The sequence below is a fragment of the Typopeltis vanoorti genome, chromosome 10 (genome assembly GCF_054136105.1).
Source record: "Typopeltis vanoorti isolate ZY-2024b chromosome 10, IOZ_Tvanoo_1.0, whole genome shotgun sequence".
Classification (NCBI taxonomy): Eukaryota; Metazoa; Arthropoda; class Arachnida; order Uropygi; family Thelyphonidae; genus Typopeltis; species Typopeltis vanoorti.
This window is the reverse complement of record NC_143558.1, coordinates 41,031,148-41,056,577: the sequence shown is the minus strand read 5'-3', so window position 1 is coordinate 41,056,577 and position 25,430 is coordinate 41,031,148. Positions and strand designations below refer to the sequence as shown.

General features: G+C 36.6%; 1 protein-coding gene across 1 annotated transcript in view; it reads right to left on the bottom strand.

Moving 5' to 3' along the window:
* LOC150102361 (regulator of microtubule dynamics protein 1-like) overlaps window positions 1-25,430 on the bottom strand; it is a 213,409-nt gene that overhangs the window by 39,110 nt on the left and 148,869 nt on the right. Inside the window, exons 6-7 of the mRNA XM_090399337.1 lie at window positions 24,765-24,863; window positions 3,737-3,787 (exon numbers count right to left, since the gene is read on the bottom strand). Of these exons, the coding sequence (XP_090255463.1) occupies window positions 3,737-3,787; window positions 24,765-24,863 (150 nt within the window). The remainder of the gene's footprint in view (window positions 1-3,736; window positions 3,788-24,764; window positions 24,864-25,430) is intronic.

The window sequence follows — 25,430 nt, the reverse complement described above, 5'->3', positions numbered from 1 at the left end:
AGTTCTGAAGTTAAACTTCTTGAGAATTTTTGCCAGTTTTGGTTAAAGAGAGCTGATGTAAGGCAAAGAAATGAAGGCTCTGGGGGAAGAGGGATCTTCAGAAGTAGGTGAGTGACTGGGGGAAAAGAAATTTGTCAATTTTATTAGGAGAGAAACCATTATTAATAAAAGTTTTTTTAAGATAAAGGAGTTCATTTTCAATTTCTGATTCTTCTGTAAGTAAAGACTTGGCTCGGTGAGCTAAGGTGGAAATAATACCAAATTTTTGTATGTGTGTGGGGGAGGTAGTGATGGGAGGAAGCATGAAGATATCTATCAGTATGAGTAGGTTTTCTAAAAATTGAGATTTTAATACTCTCAGCATATCTGGTAAGTTTCAGGTCTAGAAAGGGGAGGCAGACATCGGATTCCAGTTAGAAGGTAAAAGAGATTTTTTCATGACACTTGTTTAGGTGGCCTAAAAATAAATTGAGGTTGACACCATCTTCCTCATCTGGGAATATATATATATATATATATATATACACATCGCTTGGAGAGAAGTCAACAGAAACCATAGTGAGAGAAGCAAAAGCCATGGCACTCACCTTAATAAGATGCAGGACTTCCTTTAACTGTGGTGACTGCCACAATCCTATGGGGCATATATCCACAAGCATAGGATAGCAATTAATGGGAATTTTGGACCATTCTTCCTGAAGGTACATAATGAGGTCCAGGATTGTTGTGGGGAGGACATATCTTGACCTCACCTGATCCTCCAGTTTATCCCACAGATGTTCAATAGGGTTGAGATCAGGGTCTATGAAGGCCAGTCAAGTGTGGTGACATTCATGTCCACAAACCACACAGTCATAGCAGCAATCTTAGGATATGGTGCACTGTCTTCCAGAAAGAGACAATTGTCAGTTCTGTTAGAAACACTACAAAGTAGGAAGCATTCCATTGTCCAGAACATTCAGATACCTTTCAGAGTTCAATATTCATAGCACCACAAACAAACAGAGGTCCAAGGCCAAGCTAGGAAAAACAGGACCACAACATATACCACTGCCTCCAAATTTCATAGTTGGGGTTATGCACTCTGATAAGAGACATTCACCAGGCATCCACCACACCCACTCCCATCCATCTGTGCAGCAGAGGATATAGAGTGATTCGTTGCTCCATAACACAGCTTTCCAAGCTTCCACATCCCATTGTACAAGCTCTTTGCACCACTGAAGATGACACTGCGTGTGGGTCAGGTAACGTTTGGCTTGCATATTGCGATCCTACAATGAAAACCATGTTGTGAGCCTAGGTTCTGAATGTTTTTGTGGAGATTCATGTTCAAATTGATACCCAGAACTCTGCATTGAATGTGTCAGCTGACAAATGGCGGTTTTATATATTATCCTTCGTAGTACCCTACTGTCATGTTCAGCCAGTGTGGTGGGTTGTCCACTGCGAATAGCACTTGACTCCCTGTGCTTTGTGCTTTCATCTCAGTATGGTATCACTGACTGTTGATGTAGGATTGTTCAATTTGTCAACAATTTGCTAAATAGATACACTTGCAACATGGAATCCTATCACAATGCCGCTTTCAAACTGTCAGTTCTCTTCTCGCAACCATTTCACCTGAACACAGTTGCACAGACTTTGGAGTATCATATTTCTCCAATTTATATTGGCTACAAATAGGTGACTCATTACATGACACAATGCACCTTCCCATGGGGTGTCCATGGACTTCTTTCCGAGCAGTGTATATATAAACCTGCAGAGCGAAGAAATACAGGAACACCTAATAAGAAAATAAAAGCATTTTCCTTCTGATGCCAAAACAGGCTTATAAACTAGATCTTGAAAGATGAAGAAGAATGAGAAGTTAGTTACATGTGATTACCATATTTTTCGGGCGATAAGACGCACCCCAAATTTATGAGACGTTTTTAGAAAAAAATATTTTATTATATAAAGATATTTACAAATTCTTACTTAATTTTTATTTATTGTTATGATCATTTGTATTAGCAATATTCGGTTCATCTTCACTCTTGGTATTATCACTCGTCTCATTAATGTCACCGTTCGTATTACTTTCATCTGAACTATTGTTGTCACTCCCTTCAAAAACTGCGTCATCTTCGGTACTATCCATCGCATTTCTTAAATGACTTTATAATCATCTCTTCTTTCACAGCTTCCCATGAATTTTTCACCCAGGTACATACTGCTGATATTGTTGGCAGTTTCATACGTCCTGTTGCTGTAACATCATGATTTGGCTTTGCCATCCAAGGGTTGTAATTGACTTGTAAGGCCTACAGGAATGACAGCTAATTCTGTATTCATTTCTTTTAGAAGCTTCTTTGTTGATTTTGTTTTATGTGCTCTGAATTGATCCCACACTAACATCGCAGGCTTTTTTAAACAATGCACCTGGACGTTTTGCCCATATCTTTTGTATCCATAATTTCATTCCTGTTTCGTCCATCCAGCCTTTATCTTGAACGTGGATAATAATGCTGCGAGGAATTTCATCTCTTGATAACGTTTTTCTCTTGAAGATTAACATGGGGGTAGTTTTGTTCCGTCTGCGCAACAAGCTAAAACTATAGTGTAGTGAGTTTTTTCGTGACCTGTTGTTTTGATCACTATTGATTTGGTGCCTTTTGAATCTACTGTTCAATTTGAAAGAACGTCAAAAGTTAGAGCCACTTCATCCATGTTCGCAATTTGATTAAGCTCAAAGTTAAATTTCCTTCTCGCTGAAATCTATGGAATTCTATAATTTCAGCTTCATAGTCAGCCAGCATTGTTTTGGGTAGTGTTTTCGTATGCATGCATAACCCGTGTCTTTTCATAAATCTAAAGCACCAAGATGGTGATCTGGTGAAATCTAAAATTCCATTAGCAGTTGCCCATCGTTTCGCTTCAAAAATTATCATTTTCGTAGAAACAGATATTCCCATGTTTCAATGATTTGTTACCCAATTTTTCATTTGTAGTTCTAATTCTGGCCATTTTTCTAGGTGCGAATGGAACGTTTTCTTGTGTTTACATAGCAGTTTTAATTGATCCTCTTGTTTTCTCCACTCACGAACCATTTTTTCTGTTGGTGGTGGACCAAAATATCTTTCTGCTGCTCTGTTTCCATATTGTTTTGCATAATTTATCACATTTAATTTATAACTCACGTTATATGAAAGTCTTTTTTGTTTTTGTTTTACACTCATTTTTTCTAATTTTAAGATAAAATTTTAACGACATAAAAAATAATTCAAATAAACCATACAAAAGCGCATATGTTTACACGCTAATAACTATTGATGCTCTAAATCGGTGATTCACCCACATGCAGCAAGATAACTTAGGTACCTACCTTCAGTGGCATACGTATTAATTTTATTAACATATTGCACCAGTAATTGAACTTCACTAACAGCTTCGGTACAGCGTAAAGATTCACATTTTAATATTACCTTCGAACTATAAGACACACCCCAATTTTCAATCGATTTTTCTATGTAAAAAGGTGCGTCTTATGGTCCGAAAAATACGGTATATTTTTTAATTCAATATTCCTATACCATAAATTTCAATTTGTTCTTCCAGATTCAGCACTACTTATGTGCATTTATGTAATACACTAAAGAGCAATTAGTGTATTTATATGATAATCATAATCATATGATTCTCTGTTCTTCACAGTAAAAAGATTTGAAAATACGAAACATATATAACTTACCTTTGCTATGAAAAGTTTGTTTTCTTTCCATTTTGGCTTTAAAAGGTCTGTCTACAAGGAAAGAAGTATTTGTAATTTGCAATGTAATTCGAAATAACCTATTACTACACTCATTCCAAAATATATAAAAACAGAAACTGTCATTCACTCATTCAAAATTAATAATATTCACAAAGAGTAATTTTTTTGCAATCTGTATGATTGTGAAATCATACAGATTGCGAAAAATTTCACAATTGTGTTTGTAGTCTCAGCCAATACAGAAAGTTTGACTGGCTAAGTTCCAAAGTGCCAGGACATATCATCATCAATTGTTTGCATCCAAACACATGCTGAACAACTGATGCAGACAGCTAGTAAAAGTTTATATACAATTTACAACGAGTAGATTTGCTTGAATAAATAAATAAATAACTAGGTTTTAATTCTTATACATTTTTTATTTATACTAGATTTATTTTTTTGATATGTTTTTTGCTGTCTCTATATGCCTAACAGCATCTTCAGGAGGTCATTTAACATGACTAAAAAAACAACAAAAAATAAACATTTTCCAACACAACTAATATATATAAATTGAAAAGACTGGAATGATAGTTTAATCACAAGCATCATTAGGCATTATATGCAACCTCTAATTTGTTGTGTAGACTGTGTGATTACTATAGGCATAGGAAAGGTCTTGAATGTTACATATATTAATTAATAACTTCCAAATGTCATGAAGGATCATTTACTGATTTCTATTTAGTATGTCTTTTGAGCAAATGACTTCAGAGGACTCCGTGAACAACCTGTTAAAGTAATTATCTTTTTTGTAGGGAATGGAAAATGCTTGCCAATTTACCATGTGTTGTTTTTTTGAGCTACAAGTATGCTGTTTTCCTTCCCGTTTTGTTTTCACCATCATCAGTATGTTCTTTGTTGCAGATTTTAAAACTTCTCCCAGTTTGATCTATGTACTACTCTCTACAAAAACATGGAATCTTGTATACATCCTGATATTTATAAAACAGAATTTTGTCTTCAGGGAAGCATAGAAAGCTTTGTAAGGTGTTGAGTGGTTTGAAGGCTATTCTGATGTTGATTGCCATTAATATTTTGGTTATGTTTCTTGATCCACTGCCAGCATATGGTATTGATACTGTGACTTTGTAATTAATTTCTGAGTTACCTTATGGGATGGTTCATCAGAAAATAAGTTTCTTTATTTTCATTATTTTAGTACGTTTTTTTGAATAGTCATTTTGAAGGAACTGATTAAATAGGATTTTCAGTCTTCTTGTTTTCATTTAATTTCATCAATTTATAGATATTAGTGGCCATTGGAATACGTTTTTTTTTTTTTTTAAATGTCAAACAATCCCCTGAAGATGCTGTTAGCCATATAGACAGCAAAACATGTAGAGGAAATGCATCTAATATACATAAAAAATGTATATGAGTTAAAACCTGGTTATTTATTATTCTAGCAAATCTGTTTGTAGTGAATCGAAATGTATTGTCATGACAAGGAAACAAAGAAACAGGTACCTGGAAGTTTTTCCAAGTGGAAAAACTTCCAGGTACTACTATAAAATAAAGATGCCAAGAAATTATATCATTAGTTTAATCCTTCATTCAAATGTAAGTAAACAAAGTTTGCACCTGAAGTATTTTCAGGACAGGGCAACTCGTATATAGAAGCTATTGACTTCACACTTCACATCACTTGGCTTAGTATTCCATAATGCAAAGCACATATCCTTACGGACATGTATAATGCTATGCATTATGGGAAAGGTCACTACCCAGACCGATTTTGACCTTTATGCACTATGAACATCCTTGATAGAAGGATGTTCATGTTGCAGGAGGAAATAGTCAAGGGGGGATATCCGGCAGAAGATGAATCAGGGTAGTTAGATGGATGAGCAGCATCATCAAGCTTGAAATGCAAAAAAAAAAGTGTGGAAGATATAAGAATTAAGGTGACTAACAAGTTCATAAACAATATAAACATTAGGCAAGAAAGGTAAACAGTATGGTAAGGAAGGCAAAATCAGATTATGACAAGAAATTAGCAGAGCAGGTCAAATGAAATCCCAAAGATTTCTTTCATTATGTGTCAAGTAAGAGAAGAATAACTATGGACGGATAGCTTTAATGAGTGCAGATGGCAAAGAGTGACAGAAACAGACAAAATAGTTGAGCTACTGAGTGAAAATAATTCCTTTGCATAAAGGAGGATCTAAGCCTGTGGCAGCAAATTATATACCCAATATCTCAGGATTTATGGTAAAAGTACTGGAACAGTTGGTCAAATAGAGAATTCAGGAATGAATGGACAAGAGGGCAACATAGTTTTGTGAAGGTCAGTTATGTCATAGTAATTTACTAACTTGAGTGATACTGCTGGATTTTGCAAAACACTTAACAGGATATCACATGGAACTCTGTTAAGCAAACTAGAATCATTGAGAATCAATATGAAAATGGTGATGTGAATACAAAGGTGGCTGATAGACAAATAGCAAAAAGTAGAATCCAGGAGAAAGCAGGTGACACGGGGTGTTCCGCAAGGCTTTGTATTTGGACTACCTGTTTAATTTGGAAATATAGGAAATACTTTGATGGGAGATATTTTGTTGTTAGCTGATGAAGCAAAGTTGAATAGAGTGAAAACTAACCAAGATGAGGTAGAGAGATATAAAGACTGCAAGGACAAAACATAAGGTATGTCAATTTAATGTGGAAGAGTATATACAGTTATGCATTTTCAGATAAAATTATTACAAGCTGTGTATCACATTGAGGGAAACATACCCCAGGAAATCGATAAAGCCAGGGATTTGGAGGTGGTAGTAATAGTAGCAATATTATGATACAATCAAATCTGGATTACTCTGCTCAAGTCTGATCACCTGAGTTTCTTGGGAGACAAGGAAGTGGTGGAGGTGGTAGTAGTAGAGGTCTATCAGTATACAGAGATGAGTACAAATATGGTAGTTTATGGAATACTCCCTATGCAGAGTGAGGGTTTGCAGGTTGGAAAAAGTGGTTGATAGACGAAAAAGAGTGGGGTGGGATATGACAGAAGCATTTAAATTACTTAAAGGATTTTATAGAATTAATACAGAGGAAATATTTCAGTACCTAGCTAAAGGAGGCAAAACAAGAGGACATCCAAAGTAAGTGGGTAAGAGTGTGGTTAGCAAGGGTTTGTAAGCACTAGATGTTTCACTTCGAAAATGGTGATTGAATGGAATGGGTTGCCAGAGTCAGCTGTGAGTGCTGTGTCTGTTAATGGATTCAAGAAGAGGTATGACGGATATGATGTGGATAGTTGAGTTGCCATGATTAGTTTCTTCAGACTCCATGGGGTGACCGAGTAACAATAACACACTAAAATTGTGCCTAAATAGCTAACATGTTTTACTTGATCTACAGATTCTCCACTCAAGATGTAGTTTAGATTTTCAATGTTTCCCATTTTCATAATGTCTTTTTTTTGTTGTTGATTTTCATAAAAAAATTATTACAGTAGTTATTCAGTTTAGTCAGTGAATCATGCAGACTTTTACTGTATAACATGATCTTCAAGAGTGAAGAAATGAGATTAACATCTCCAAGTTTGATATCGGTTTAATACCACTTTCCTTCATAATCTGGTTCATATAGATGATGAATAATAGTTGAGATAACATGCATCCTTGTCTCACACCTGATTTAACATCAAACCATCTTTCTGTATCCCCTTCAATTCTAACTGCTAACTTACAACTCAAATATACACTATGTATTGCCTGATATAATATCCTAATTACACCACACAGCTGTAGTGTTTTAAAGAGTTTTTTCTTGGCATCTTATCATATGCCTTTATCAGATCTATGAAACAGATCTTTCAGATTAGATTTCTCAATTACTTAAAACGAAAATCTAATCCAGCTTGTTCTTTTCCATGCTTTCCTTCCACACTTTTTCTTAACCTTTTCTGAAGTGTACTTTGCATAAATATTAAAAAGAATGCTCAGCAGAGAAATTCCTCTTTATTTCCTTTTTATATATGGGGACTTCTACTTCCAATCATCCTGAATTCAACCCTGTGATCAGGCCTACTGGATTATTCAGTGCATCATTTCTGGTTCAGTATCATTAACTGCATTCACAGTTCAGGTTTTATTGATATCTTTCTCTACTTTAAACATTGATATCTATTCCTGATTGCATTCCTGTTGAGTGTTTTCTACACCCTACCATCACTGCTTGTTTCATTTAGGAATTTTTCAAATTAATCGCTGCAGACATCTAAAATAACTATCAGTTTTCATGTTACTTTTATTATCTTTGATTTCTTTTACAGTACTCTTTTCTCCATTGCTGAGCTTTTTAAATAGCCTCCAGTATATTTTACGACTTTCCAGATATTTTCTATGTTCTTACCGAAGTATCCCCCCATCTCTTTGTTTAGCTAGTGTTATGTGATGCTTCGCTTTCTAATATTTTTCTCTGTATTCATAAGAAAGTAAATTTTTGATATGCTTTCTTCTTATCCTTGACGCTGATTGATTTTATTATCCTTGCAGACAACTTCATTACATGGCTCTCTGGCTGAATGAATCAATGTTTTCTTCGGGTTTTTCCAGTGTAAGGTAGTGCAACACCTCCAAGTGTTGCACTACCTTACCCCAGTCCTGAAGATACTTTCAGGTGCAAACTTTGTTGCTCACACTTGGATAAAGGATTAAACTAAACTTATTATAGCCTAACCAAGTGAAAAATAAACTCTCAACATCTTTCTCTGAATCCAGAGTAATTTATTAATAAGGTGGCACACCCTTTGGCAACTCCTATAGGTTAGGATGACCTCTCATTGCTTCTGCCTTTGTATCTCCACTACTGGGCCTGGCTCCCACTGACTAGACCTCAATAAAGGTCGAAACCGGTATGGGTAGTGGCCCTTGCCTTAATGCATAGCATTACACATATCCGCAAGGAGATGTGCTTTGCATTATGGGAGACACTGAGATAGGAGTGATGAGAGCTTAGAGCTTTCTCCACCTTTGCAACGAGTTGCCTGGTGTTGCACTACCTTACCCCAGTCCTGAAGATACTTTCAGGTGCAAACTTTGTTTGCTCACACTTGGATAAAGGATTAAACTAAACTTATTATACTGTATACTATTGTTAAAATGAAATATATATGGATCTTTAATTGACCATGATTTATAAACATCTAATGCCAACAAGTTTTGCCAACAGGGCTGTTCAGCTTCTTCAGCGCTTATAATGGTAAGAGAAAACTCAAAGTGGCTAGTGCAGAGAAAATGGAGTAACACTATCATATAAATTAAAAATTAAAACAGAACGCATAACATTACATGCATAGAGCATGTTGTGTTAGTCACTCTTATGAGAGCATGTTCTGTAGTTGAGTGAAATTAAATTCTGGCAGACTAAGTGATCTTATTAAGGTTTACCATATGTCAGCTATTATCATTCCCTGGTTTCTGTTAAGATTTTCTACAGAACGGAGTACTACAATGGCTTCCTTGAAATTTCTACAACAGAAGTCTTCTTCTAGATAAGGCATGGAGCTGCTATCCCAATCAATGGTATGGTTAGTAATCACGAAATGATGAGCTAGACCTGAATTGTCTGTTCTGTTGTTATTAGCATCTCCTATATGTTATTTTTTTTTCGGATTTTGAGGCTTCTCGACGTCAGTCCTATGTAGTTTAGACCACAAGCACATGGGATGTTGTACACTCCAGCACATTTAAAAAAAGCATTAATGCGATATTAATCATGCTACCAGCCAGGACGTATATACGTCCAAGTTACCATGGATGTGAAGTGCATATTAAAATTGTAATACCATTGATATTATATGATTGAAATATATGATGGATATGAAGCGTATGAGGATGCGTATATGATCCATAATATTTAGACCACAAGCACATGGGATGTTGTACACTCCAGCATGTTTGAAAAAAGCATTAATGCGATCTTAACCACACTACCAGCCAGGACGTATATAAGTCCAAGTTACTATGGATGCGAAGTAGATATTAAAATTGTAATACCATTGATATTACATTGAAATATATGATGGATATGAAGCATATGAGGATGCGTATATGATCCATAATGGCCAGTAAGGTGGTTAAAATAAATGGCGATCTTAAAACGTGATGGACGGTCTTTACTGGTTTGAACACAAATCATGTTGAAAGGCTTAAAAAGTTTTGTGATCTTTTTCGACACTGTACCTGCATAAGGAATAACTATGGATGATCTATATTGAGTAATGGTAGGTTGTTGTTGGGGGGGGGTTGCTATACAGAATCTTGTTGATTCAATTCCTTGGATAGCCATTTTTTTATTAATGTCTCTGATATATGAGTAAGTTTATCATAGAGTTATTTTTCTTCCGAGATGATGTTCGTGGCCCTATTTTTGAGCATATGTATTATGCTGAGCTTCTGGGAAATATGGTGAGTTCATTTGAAATGAAGGTAGCATTCAGTGTGTGTGTTGGTTTGCAGTAGACTGTTAGTTTGATATGTCCATCTGCTAGTTTCTTGATTGGGATAGCAGCTCCATGGCTTATGGCTTATCTAAAGAAGACTTCAGTTGTAGAAATTTCAAGAAAGCTGCTGTAGTCCTCCATCTGGAGAAAATCTTAACAGAAACCAGGAAATGATAATAGCTGACATACGAAAAACCTTAATAAGGTCACTCAGTCTTCCAGAATTTGATTTCGCTCAAAACTACACTAGACTGTTAGTTTTTTGATATGTCCATTTGCTAGTTTCTTGATTGGGATAGCAGCTGCATGGCTTATCTAAAGAAGACTTCAGTTGTAATAATTTCAAGGAAGCTGCTGTAGTCCTCCATCTGGAGAAAATCTTAACAGAAACCAGAAAATGATAAGCTGACATACGGAACCTTAATGAAGTCACTCAGTCTGCCAGAATTTGATTTCGCTCAAAACTACAGAGCGTGCTCTCACAACAGTGACTAACACAACATAACATTACGCATCTTCTCTCATGTGAAGTGAATCTTTTTTTTTTTTTTTTTTGTGGTAGCTGCTTTCTCTAATGCTTCAAAAAATTCCTGAACTTCTTCCTTAGTAGATCCTTCTGTGGGACAACAGGCACAAGTAAGTCTCATTGTACAGTTCCCCATCCAGATATTGCCCACATCATTCTACTTGATACTGACTGCCACCTAATATTATTCTCATATTTAGTGTCGAATAGCTACTCTTTTTTCCTTATCATCACTGCCTGAATATAACATACCGTATTTGTTGCTCGGAAAAAATCTCATCTGTTTTTGTCTATTCGTTTTGAAAATACCTATCCAGTTCTTTTGCTAGTCCCATTCCTTTTCCATTGTGCTTCTTATTTTAACAGTGTCAATCTTGAAATCTGCTGATGTAGAGTTGGGATTTATTCCAGCAGCTGACTTTTTGTTGTTCACTCTGGTTCTCTTTCTAGTAGCAAGACGTATACGTTGGTTAGACATAACTGGTAATTAGTTTACAGAATTAACAACGCATATAAAGTATATTAATTAAAGGTAACTTTAATGAATAATGCATGCAGCTGCAAATTGTCCTACTTTGGCCAAACAGGCAGAACAACAAATATCAGGATTTCAGAACACCAAGACTACATCCGGTTTCACCAGTACAGCCGCTCTGGGCTGGCAGACCATACCTTAGATACCCACCATAAAATTCGGTGGAAGAAAACAAAAATAATTCATCGCAGCAAGTTTAAATACGAAAGATTATTCAAAGAATCTTCAGCAGCTCTAAAAAACGTTCCTAACCTCAAAAATTTGGGTGCATGAAACTGCCCCAAATTTGGGAGACTTTCATTATGAGAACTTCAGCCCAACTGCCAAGACTACCAAATTAGCCCACAAGAGGGCACCATGGCACCATTAGTTTCTTGCTTTCTTCCTCATTTGCTTTGTGTTAGTTCCTGAGTGCACATACCATATCTTTATGTTCCTGAAGATGGCAATGTGACGTTGCCGAAATATAGAAGTTATTCATTAAAGTTACCTTTAACTCTGGTTCTCTGATGAAAACAACAGGGCATTGTTTAACCAAGTGATGCCCTAGCCACGAAATTTTGTCATGTTATACCACCATTTTGTATTTCTCTTTAAGCCAATAAGAATATAATTTGGTGAGCTAAATCCAAAATGCTAGTCCATCGTCATTCATTCAGTATCCAGGTAGATATCTACTAACAGGGTGCACCACGAGAAGGTGGGGACTGGATATTAGGTGAGAGGACCTAGTCAGTTGTTTGCATTCCTTAAAAGCCCACATAGAGGTCTCCTCCCAGTTATCCAGCTTTGACCCTTAAGAACCCTCATTCTTTTAGAGCATTTCTTTCTTTTAAGCTTACATGGTGATCCGAATGCATTTTTGAAAATTATGGAGACAACTACCGTGTTTGAATAAAAACTTTAGTTTAATATAACTAAAATCTACATTCAACGTTTCGACCTTTATGTCAAGGTCATCTTCTGGACCATACAACTATACACAGAAAACAAGCTACACTACAATCAAACTGGTTTGTTAAAGATACTGACCAACTGCTACAACAATTGTTGGCCTGACCTCTGGTGAAAAAAAAAATTATACATCAACGCTAGAGTCCTATTATTAATGTTATCTGTTGGTTGTAGAAATACATTGGACGCAACAACAAGTATCTATCTATATACATATATTAACATCATGATTATACTTGTACATTCCAGCCAGTTGGTATGGAATGGTTTCTAATACTAGCTGAAGATTGGCTAGAGTCCTGACTTATGCTGGATCTTATATATTAGGTAGGCTGAATGTGTGTGCCATCCAGATCCTTGGAATTTTCATGCTATCTTCGTTGTTGATATTTGGGTGGTTTATCAGGATTTCGCAAGCTTCCTTAAATTTCCTTTCATTCCAGGTTTTTGTGTGGTGTAAAGAGCGGGTGCTTTTCCAGTTGATTTGGTGTAAGGTGTCGAGCGCATGGTCTGAGAGGCCTGCCTCCCCATAATGGTTATATTTAATGTGTCAAATGTGTTCTTTCTTGCGTATAGAGATTGTCCGTCCTGTTTCACCAATGTATGGTAAGTTACAGGCGCAGCGGATGCAATAGACTCCAGGATGTGCCAATGGGAGGAGAGGATCCTTAGAGGTGTTGAATATGGTTTAAAGTTTAGTGGGTGGTTTAAAGGTGGCATTGAGGTTATAATGTTGTAGAATTCTGTTCATTTTTTCTGATAACCCTTTAATGTATGGGATGGCTATGGTTTTATTGTAATCTAGGTTCGTTTTTGTTGTTGTTTTATGGAGTATTTTAATAATAGTATTTTTGTTATAGCCATTATTTATGAATGTGTCGCTGATGATTTTTAGTTCTTGTTTCAGGGCTTGTTGGTTAGAGCAAATTGTTGTAGCTCTGTTTTTGTTAATGACTCCATATTTTTGTGATGGGTGGTGGTATGAATTAGCATGTATGTATTGGCCAGTGTGTGTGTCGGTTTTCAGTAGACCATGAAGGATAGACTGCCCGAAAGAAGACTTGTGACTAGTGGGTGTGTCTAAGAACGGGAGCGAATTTTGATTTTCGATTTTGATGGTAAATTGTATGCTTTCGTGTTGTTTGTTCAGGCGGCTAAGGAAAGTGTTTAGTGTTTGTCGCCCGTGCGGCCAGATCGTGAACACGTCGGCAACGTATAAGCCAACCTGTCGGTCTTAGCGTGGCGGAATCAAGAGCCCTTTGCTCAAAGGTTTCCATGTAGAAGTTAGCGATTGGGGGAATAGTGGTGAGCCCATGGCTGTACCTTCTTTTTGTAGGTAAAATTTGTTTTGCCACATGAAGTAACCGGACTGTAGTATGTGGGCAAAGAGGACCATAATGTCAGGTGGAAATGTGTTCTGTAGTAGGAAAATTGTGTCATTGATGGGGGGACATTAGTGAAAAGGGCAGAAACGTCGAAACTGACTAACAAGTCATCTTTGTCGAGTGTTATGTTTTTAATTTTGTTTATAAAGTGTTGTGTGTTTTTTATGTAGGAGAGGGAATGACCTACCAACTCCTTGAGTGTTGCCACTAATTTCTTGGCTAAGTGGTAATTGGGATTGTCTATTCCTTCCTCGATTGGTTGAAGGGGCACATTTTGTTTGTGTATTTTTGGGACCCCATATATTCTGGGGGTGGGGGTGTAGTGGGGTTTGAGTTTTTTTAACCGTGTCTGGTGGTCAAGAAGTGACGGACTTGAGTAGTTTCTCTGTTTTATCCTTTTTGTTAGGTTATAATTTACCAGCTTATATGTGTTGTTATCGGCTACTAGTTGATTCATCTGAAGTATGTATGTTGACCTGTCAAGGGCGACAGTGGCAATGCTTTTATCCGATTTCGTTATTATTATGTTTTGTTTGGCTTTTAATGACTTAACTGCTGCTAGTTCTCTTTTTGTGAGATTGTTCTGTATAGTTTTCTTAGTGTTCAGGACATTACTTGTATAAGCTGTAGAAAGCTTATACAAAGAATGTGTATATAAAAAAAAGTTCAGTGTGGAACTTTAGTTTTCTTCCAAAGAATCCAAAGTTTGGTGAAGATCACCTATTTGTCAAGTCCAGATTGATTTATAAGCTCATGGAATCTAATGTAGTTGAAATATTTGTTGTTTGTCGTGGATCTGTCAGTCTTGCTGAAGTAAGATAACCTACAAGTGCAAGTATTTCATAAACACCAAGATAGAGACAACAGCTATCCTTTATAGAGCCTAAGAAAGTTTATTAACCAGATGAACAGTCCCAATGAATCCAACAGATCTAAATAGTTTGGTGATCCTATCAAGAGATGTGGTTGATGACACTTCTTAACTGTTAATGATCTCATTAACAAAGGACTTAGTGACTTGTTAGACAAAACAGTCTTAATAAAATTTGATGGTGTCTCCTTCAATTGCAATTTTTTAAATGAATTGGTTCACCGTGTTAAATTGCAAAGCACCTTTCTAATTTATGTCCTTAACAGGTAAAACCACATCCTTCATTAAAAACAGTTTACACTTCAAAGGAAAAAAATCTCAGTGCTTTAACTACAGAATTATATTATTGTCGCCGCATCTTTATAGGAAAATATTTTATCAGTTAATCCACTCTCAATCAAACAGAGGATCTTTCCTTAGCTTCAAGGAAAGATCCTCTGTTTAATCACTACCCAGATAAAGTGATTATTAACCTTTCCAACCACTATCTCTTACATTCAGAAGAATATATTCTAAAGAAAGGAGTTAACTTTGCTGTAACTCCTGATCATATTCCAAAAGTTCATTTTTTTTTTTATGGAGTATGGAACAAAGGTGTTCATCACCTTCCAATTGATTCTGCCACTGTTATCTGAATGAAAGCCACTGCGCTTCTCCTTTCTTCATCATCACCAACCTCACATGTCTCAACATAGTATCTCTCTTTACTAATGTTCTGGTAGATTATACAATAGACCTTGTTGGAGATCTTTTTCCACTACCCATCACCAAATTGTTTGAACACTGCCTCCAATTCAATTTCTTTCAGTAGAATGATTCTTACAAATGACAATTTGGTCTAACAATAGACAATTCCTCCTTTGCCAGAAGATCTCTTCATGGAGATTTTTGAAAAAAAAAAAAAAAGTTTTTCCAGCTCAAACTACTTTGAAACTAGCCATATGGTGGAGATATGTTGATGTCTTAATTATTTGGAAATATGACCTCTCCAAGTCTATGATTACATCTTCATTCTCTCAATTCATTTAAACCTACAATTAATTTTACATCAGAACCAGAAAAGAATGGTAAACTCCACTTCCAGATGTTCTCATTATAAAGAAACCTGACAATGGTGTTATTCTGGAAGTATATCATAAACCTACTCAATACAAAACACAGTAAATGTCATCCACATTCTCAAGAACTGAGCATGTTCATTTTTTAAAATGAAGATCAACTTAAGACATAACTTCAGGCTTCTCTAAATTGTTTGTTCTTAATATACATACAAGGAAAACCATACAACTTTCACTTGGTGGAACGGTGGGAAGGAGCGATGACAAGGAGCCACCCCTGGAAGTTACAAAAGGAGGCTGTGTGCAAGAGGGTGAGGAGTGGTTTCTTTGCTTGGAGGGTGGTTGAACCTTGGAATGCATTGCCTGAGAGAGTGGTTGGAGTGGTGACGGTTAATGGGTTCAAGGAGTGGTATGATAAACTTTGTGTTTCCTAAAAACGACCTCCCACGATGAGTCTTTTGACTCCATGAAGGCTTGGATAATAATACATTGTTCATAAGTGCTTACCTAATATACACTGGGGTTGTTTCTAAATGCAGAACAAAGGGAAAGGTTACATCCCTTGAAGTTATGCAAGAGAACTTTTTGCATGGAGAGTGATGGGTACATTCACTGTATTCCATTACCTTAGAATGTGGTGAGTATGATTACAGTGAATGATTTTAAGATGTAGCATGATTAACATTATAAGGATTAGTGCAGTTCTCTTGTAGTCCATGAGTTTCTTGACTATCCATGGTTGTTAATTCTGATGTTGCTAAAAAAGCATATATGAACAATGTAAATATTTGGTAAGGAAGGCAAAACTGGAATATGAGAAGAGATTGGCCCAAAGATCCAAAGAAAATCCTAGGGAATTTTTTAGCTATGTGGCCAGTAGGAGGAGAAATGATTGTGGAAGAATGACACATTGTGGGATAGAAATGGGAATAAGTGGCTGATGCAGAGGACATAGTGGAATTGTTCAAGGAACACTTTATTGGAGTATTTCATCCTGGAGGAGTAAACATTAATACTAGACGGATAGGGCAAGTTCGAGGTTTAGAGGTGCAGGAGGAGAACGTGTTCCAAATATTGAGTACTCCAGTAAAGCTGTGGGACTGGATGGTATTTCATCACGAATTTTGAGAGAATGTGCCAAGGAACTGACAGCTCCTTTGAACTGGCTTTTCAATGAAAGTCTGGCTATGGGAAAGGTGTCCAGGGAATAGAAGGAGGGTAAGATAGTGCCATTGCATAAGGGTGGTAGCAGACCGGAAGTGTCTAATTATAGACCAGTTTGTGTGTCATCAGTAGTTGTTAAGATCTTGGAGAAATTAGTTAGGGACTATATACAATATTGGGCAGATGAGGGTAATGCTATCTGTGAGAGTCAACATGGATTTGTGAAAGGGCACTCTTGTTTTAGCAATATGCTAGCCTTTTATAATAAAGTTATTATTATTATTATTATCCTGGTCAACTTCAAGGAGTCGACAGACTCATCGAGGGAGGCCCTAACATCATGTCAAGAACAACTATTCGACATTCACACAGTATCTATCATACCTTGCCTTGAACTCATTCACGGTCGTAGCACCCACAACAGACTCTGGCAGCTTATTCCACTCATTCACCACTCTCCAAGTAAAAAACCTAGCTCTAACACCCTTGTTAACTACATTCTTATCCAGCTTCCATGCATGGCCCCTAGTCCTACCACCACCAGTCCTATTTTCAAAATTATCTTCTGGATTAATCTTATAGAAACCCTTCAGTAATTTGAATGTCTCAATCATATCACCCCTTTTCTGCCTATCGACCAATTTTTGCAACCCACAAATCTTCAACCTATTCTCATAAGGTTCATTCCACAAACCTGCTATCATCTTAGTCACTCGTCTCTGGATCCTCTCCACCTCTTCCCCATCAAGAAGAAACCCTGGCGCCCATATCTGGGCACAGTAGTCTAGACGGGGTCTTATCAAGGCTCGATACAGAGGAACAACAACTTGTTTGTCTCTGCATGTTAAAGTATTTTTCAGAAGCCAAGTGATTTGATTAGCTGATTTAGCCACTTTTGCAATGTGCCCCCCCTAAACTTCAATTCCCTATCCACCAATACTCCCAAATCCCTCATCAATCTCCTGGAGTACAGTTCCACCAATGCGATATACTGCTGCTATTCTTTTAACCCCAAAGTGCATAATGTTACACTTTGCCACATTAAATTGACATCCATTTTTCCTAGCCCAGTCCTCCAAACTATCCAAATCATCCTGTAAAATTTTGATATCCTGTGCACTCACAATTGCTCTACCCAACTTTGCATGATCAGCAAACAAGTGAACAATTCCTCTCAGATCCTTTCCTATATCACTGATGAACAAATTGAAAAGTAGTGGTCGTCTAAGAATAGAGCCCTGCGGCACACCACTAGTCACAAGCCATCTTTTAGACTCAACTCCTGAATAAACCACTCTCTGCTATCTCTCCATCAACCACCCTCCTATCCATCTCACCAATCTCACCAACCCTATATCCATCCCCATCTGCTCCAGTTTACTGATTAGGGTTCCATGTGGTATCCTGTCAAAGGCCTTGGCAAGGTCCAGTAGAATCACTGTAAACCCATTACCCTTATCCACTTCAGCCGTCACTGTGTTATAAAACGTGAGCAATTTACTGAGGCATGATCTACCCTTCACAAAACCATGTTGTCCCCCATACAATATCCCATTTTCATCTATCCAATCCTGTATTTTCCTTTCGACTATTTTCTCCAAGATCTTGACAACATTTCCTGATATGCTGATCGGCCAGTAATTTTCAACAGCAGTCTTGGAACCTCCTTTATGCGGTGGAACTATTTTCCCCTCTTTCCACCCCCTTTGGACTAGACCAGAGACTCAAATTAAACAAAATGGTCAAAGGCACTGACAATTCTTTAGTTGCTTCTCGTACGACACGAGCTGGTATACCATCCAATCCTGCAGATGAATTAACATTGAGGTTTTGTAATAGACTACTCACCTCCACTTCATTAACCACAATTCCCGTATAAGCTATTGGTTCTTCCATTTCTGCAATGTCACTACCTGGATGATATACTCTTGCAAAGTGCTCACTCAGTAATTCTACTATATCAACTGATTCGGTTACCTCCCTACCATCGGCATTTTTTAAAATCAATCTGCCGTATATATTTTTCCTTTTACTTGCAACATATCGAGAAAACTGTTTAGGATTCTCTTTAGAATGCATGGCCAATGTTCTTTCGTAATCCTTTTTTGCTTTTCTTACCACGCTCGTTACCCTTCTTTATACCGTTCATGTGCCTGCCGGTCACCTTTCTCCTTAAATTCCCTCCATAGTTGTTTCTTTTTTTGCAGCTCAAGCTTAATGGTGTTATTCATCATTTAACCCCTACTTGATTTATTATTCGGACTCTGGGTATACAGTCAGCCATTGCTTCATGCAAACACTTCTTAACTGCCTCCCATACACTATCAACTTCTAGTCCTTGCAGTTGTACATGCCATGGCACTGAACCAATCAAACTCCTAAGATTGTTATACTTTCCAGCCCGATAATTCCACATGTACCTACCCTGTCTTAATTGCAAATTCCACACGTTACAAGAACATTAGATGAGGGAAAGGCATATATATACTGCAATTTTCTTAGACTTAGTGAAGGCATTTGACAGGGTGCCACATGATAAGCTGATATTTAAGTTGCAGCACATGGGTTTAGATGTCAGGTTGGTCAATTGAATTCAGGATTGGCTGTCCGATAGGTATCAGAGAGTTGTGTATGGTGGGGCAGTTTCAAGGAGCAGAGGATTACAAGTGCGGTCCCACAGGACTCAGTACTGGGACCTATATTGTTCAACCTTTATATCAATGACATTGTCAGTGGATTGCAGGAGGATATTCAGTTGTTTTCAGATGATGTGAAGCTGGCAAGGGTTATTAGTAATAGTGCAGATGTCACAGCCCTGCAAGAGGATTTGAATAAACTAGACAGATGGACAAATGAATGGGGAGAGGGGGTGTCAGTTTAATGCAGCAAAAATGGGACACATCGATGGGACACTTCATACTCTTTTGGAGGAGTTGTACTGGATGAAGTAGGGGAGATGAGATCTGGGGGTTGATGATTGATAGAAACCTGAAATTCAGGGGATATACTGAGAAAGTGGTCAAGATAACACAGAGGATTGCTGCAATATTGAGAAGGATGCTGACCTGCAGAGATAAAAGAATTATCATTCCATTGTATAAGACCCTGATCAGACCACACTTAGACTATTGTTCTCAGATTTGGTCCCCAGGATTTGAAGGGGATAAATTAACTGTGGAAAGGATACAGAGGTGGATAACAAAGATGGTTTCAGGATTGTGCAAGGATTAATTATGAGGATCGGCTGAGGGAATGTGAACTGTAGAGTTTGGTGGATAGAAGAAGAAGAGGGGGGTGATATGATTGAGACTTTTAAACTGTTGAGAGGTGGTTACACGGTTGAAACTGGGGAGTTCTTTCTGTTGGTTGAACAGTGGGAAGGAGTGATGACAAAGAAACCCTGTAAGTTACGAAAGGAAGCTGTGAGCAAGAGGGCGAGGAGTGGTTTCTTTGCATGGAGGATGGTTGAACCATGGAATGCATTGTCTGATAGAGTGGTGAGATTGAGAACAGTCAAAGAGTGGTATGATAGATTTTGTGTTTCCTAGTAAGGACCTCCCGTGATGAGTCTTTTGACTCCATGGAGGCCTGAATAATAATAATTAACGGTTATTCCACAAACAGTTGACGAGATTTTATTTTTAAACCATCCTGTTCTCCATAAAAATATCCAGTACAAAGATTCATATATTGACAATCTATCCACTAGGATTACTTCTCTTTTCAGGGATAATAATATCAGAGCGATTTTCAAGCTAATTTGAGGCCTTCTCCAGGCTTATAAAGACAGCACCACCTTCAACAAAAACTTGAGACTCTATAAAATCCTTATAAGCATGCTATAAAATACCATGCTTAAAATACCAGGTCTGACCTAGAGAGGGCACATAAATCATGAATTTGTGGTGAGAAAGAAGGATATGTTAGAGACATTGAGCATAAAAAAAAAAAAGAAAGATCTGGTCTTGCCTACCATACTCAACTACTAACCATACCGTAGACGTGGATATTTTTACTAAGCCATATTTAGAAGAAAACTTTTAATTCAGAATCCTAAAAGAATCTGTTACAGTTACCCATTCATATAGCTCTTTCAACAAAAACCATCATCATCATCAAATTCCTGCTATGTACCCTCAAGGGGTGTACAGGATATGACAGTACTACATGAAAAAACTACATCATTACTAACTTCCTATCTACAATTTTCATCCAAATCAGTCTGTTACTTGTCAAGACTCCAACATTATCAGATCTTATATTTCTATCGTCTAAGGCACTTAGTACCATATCAATCCACCTATATCTTGGTCTCCCTCTGTGTCGTTTTGCTGCCAACCTGGCAGAGAACACTTGTTTTGCTAATCTTTCCTCTCTCATTCTATTTAAATGACCATACCACCTGAGATTAGCTCTGCTAACGCATTCCTGGATGCTGACAATGTCAAGTTCTTTCCTAATAACCTCATTTTAAATATGATATTGCCATTGATGCCATCTGTTCACGCCTCGAATCTTTCTCAGGACTCTCATATCTGTGGTCTCTAGTCTTTGGTCAAGTGTTTTACTTCTGACCCAGCTCTCAGATCCATACGTTAAAACTGGTTTGAACACTGTCTTGTATACAGCTAATTTAGTGTTCCGACTAATTTCTCTCTTACTCCATATGAATTTATTCAGACTTCCCACCATACCAGCTTTGCTGATTCTGTTGTCTATTTCTATATTTAATTTACCATCTTCAGTAAAAATCGTACCTAAGTAGCTGAAATGTTTTACTTGTTCCACAGGTTCTCCATTCACAACACAGTTGACATTTTCAATGATTCTGCCTATTTTCATTGTCTTTGTCTTTTTATTGCTGACCTTCATACCATATCTATAACAACAGATATTCAATTTAGTCAGATAATCTTGCAGACTTGTAGCAGATTTATTTAGAAGTATAACATCATCCGCATAAAGCAAAGAGCTGACATTAACATCTCCAATTTTGATATCAGGTTTAATACCACTTTCCTTCATAATGTGATCCATACAGATAATGAATAACAGAGGGGGGATAATGTACATCTTGTCTCACACCAGATTTAACATTACACCATCTTCCTGTACTTCCTTCAATTCTAACTGCTGACTTACAACTCAAATAAAGACTAAGTATTGCTTGATATAATGCCCCATTGACACCATATAACTGCAGCGTATTGAATAGCTTCTCTCTTGGCACCTTGTCATATGCCTTTTCCAACTCGACAAAACTTAAATACAGATCTTTATTATATTCCCAGACTTTCTCAACTATTTGTCGTAAAGTGAAGATCTGATCCTGACAGTCTCTATTTGGCCTGAATCCAGCTTGTTCTTCACCAAGCTTTTCTTCCACAATTCTTCTCAACCGTTTCTCAAGTATACTTGCATAGATCTTGCCAGGAACACTCAGTAGGGAAATACCTCTGTAATTCTCACGTTCAGTTTTATTTCCCTTTTTATATATGGGTACTATGAGAGCTCTACTCCAATCATCGGGAATTTGTCCCGCTGTCCAGGCTTTCTGAACTATGCAGTGCAGCCACTGGACTTTTATACCACCATACTTCAGCATTTCTGGTCGAATATCATCTACTCCTGCTGCCTTTCCACATTTCAAGCCGTTGATGGCTTTTTCTACTTCAAGTATGGATACGCATTCCTGACTGCATGCCTGGTCAGTGATTTTTACCACTGTGCTATCATCACTGCTTGTTTCATTTAGCAGTTTTTCAAAGTAATTACTCAATACTTCAAGGATATCTTTTTCTCTGGTTTTCATGTCACCTTTATCATCTCTAACTCCTTTTACAGCACTCTTTCCTCCATTCCTAAGCTTCTTCAACAACCTCCAGAATATTTTGCCACCTTCTTGATATTTATTTTCTATATTCTTGCCAAAATCCTCCCGTGACTTTTGTTTAGCTAGTTTTACACACTGTTTAGCTTTCTTACATTTGTCTCTGTATTCTGTAAGAGTAAAAGCTGACTTATTTGCCAGGAACTTTTGATATGCTTTCTTCTTTTCCTTCACTGCCTCTTTAACTTCCTGTGTCCACCAGGGAGTTCTGATTTTTTTTTATCCTTGCACACAACCTCACCACATGCCTCTCTGGCAGAATCAATCAATGTTTTCTTCAGAGTTTGCCACTGAATCTCCAAGGCTTGATTCCTGTTCTCAAACTCTTTCATTTTCTTTTCAATAATCTTTCTGTATTTTAGTCTACAGTTTACATCTGAGAGCTGCTCAACTTTTATTCGCTTTAAAACTTTCTTACATGTTATTCTTTTCAATAAGAAATTCAATTTTATCCTGCTCAAGACTAAATAGTGATCACTTCCAATTTCAAATCCTCTGTACACTCTGGTGTCCTGCACCAGGGAGAAAACATCACTATCAACAATAACATAGTCAATGAGACTTTTCTTTTTCCTAGCCTCTTCTCTTCATGTGAATTTGTGCACATTTTTATGTTGGAACATGGTGTTAGTAATAACCAGTCCATGTCCTGAGCAGAAATCCAACAGATATTTGCCATTATTATTAGCTTTGCTCTTTTCACCAAATTTTCCCAAAACATTTTTGTATGTCTCACAATCATTTCCTACTCTGCTATTTAGATCCCCAACAAGGACCAACTTTTCCTTTTTCATTGTGTCAGTTGCTTTTTCTAAAGTGTCAAAAAATTCCTCCACTTCTACCTTAGTAGAACCTTCTGTGGGACCATAGGCACAAATAAGTCTCAACAAAAACCAAGGACTAATATTAAATGACAGAAATCTCTCATTAAATCTTTTAACATCTCAGATTTTAATTTCCCCAACAATCATCTCCAGTCTTTACCAGATGACAGTTTATAAATGACACCTGACTTTGCATTCTTGTTGAGGATGAATTTATTTTCTTTGGTGATGATTTTCAGCATTTCGATCAATGTTGTTATTTTTATATACTTTTATAAACCCTGATGAGGCCACCAGTTTTTTTTTTTTTTTTTTTTTTTTTGTGAGTGAAACAAGTTGGTTTAAGTTTCAAATTAATGACCAATAAAAAATTCCTGTCAACGCTCAGTTTTTTTGTTGTAAAGAAACCCAAACTTTTCAAAAATCCTTACTTTTGAACTTGCTGACTTAGACTTGTTATTTAGTGATTGTCTAATATGGTGTTGTCTTCAGAATTATGAAGAGTGCTCTCCTGAGAGAAGGAAATGAAAGATAACTGAAATTGGTGGTTGAGCTCACTCAAATGACTACATTGAACTGCTAGTCATTTTTAATAGCTCAAACTAGGGGGATACGTTTAATATCATGAAACTTTTAGAATAAAATGACTAGTGATTGTAGCCTAGATTGTAACCTAATGCAAATTTCATAACAGTTTTAATTACTAAATCATAGGTCTAAGCCAGCGAGTTCAAAACTTAGGGGTGCTCCTAAACAAAATAAGCATGCTATGTTATATTGATCTGAAATTGGAGGAGCTTCATGAAACACTTTAGTAATACTAAATCCCTTCAAAAATATCCTATCGGAATATTAGTTGGGCTTATACCAAGTTACATGGCTGTTATAGGCTATGTACTTAGCAATTAAGATGAAAGTGAAGTGAAAATGATGGAACTTTTCCAGTACCTGCAGACTACAGAAAAAAAAAAAAAAAAAAAGATAAAATCGATATTCTGTTTATCATGGCAGCATTCATCCCTATTATCAGAAAAGTTCTGTTCATTGCAGATAAAAGGAAACACTCCTTTCATGTCATAAACACTAAAGAAATTGACAAAAAAAAATTACCTGAAATCCAAATGGATATAATCACTAAAACATACAAGGAAAACCATACAACTTTTCCAGGTCATTATCAACAACTGAAAAGATGTGCCAATGTAGAACAAGTGAGAGATGATTTTGTTCACAAAAACAAAAAACTGCCACTATATTCATCACAATTCAAACCATAAACCTATATTATACTGCTCTATATTTACCTTCACTAGATATTCTCTTGCTTCTTCTAAAGTTGATTCTGGAGGAGTAGCAAACAAAGTTGAAGCAAGTTTTCTTTCTAACCAAGACAACATTGCAACCTTCACAAAATGAAGAACATAAAAATACTTAAATAAAATGGGTATAAAGTAAAAATCCTATGTGATATCAAAATATTTCATAAAATAAATTATAATGAAATCTCATTTACTTCAGTCATGGAAAGACTTGTATAATTAATATAAATTATGCAATTATCTCAAAAACTTCAGTAATTATTCATGCAAACCAAGTTTTATAAACTTAATATACCAATAAGAAGGGCATACCAAATAGAATAGCTGAAAACTATAATACAGCAGGACAATTTATATGTAAAATAGTTTAATAAGGACCAATAAAAAGTACTGCCTTTCAAAGCTTTGTTATAAGCACATTCGTATTCAGATTAAAAATGTTAAGTAGGACTTAGCACATTCCTATGAACAGTTGATAAAATGCGTTTTATATCAAATTTTTGTTTTACATCAACATATTTTGTGAAAAGGATTATTCAAATACTTTGGCAACCAATCCCAGTTTAACTATCCTCAAAACACAGATATATTTCATATGTTCCTTTAATTGGAACTTGGCAGTTCTCCTGTCACAATTACTGAAATATGTAG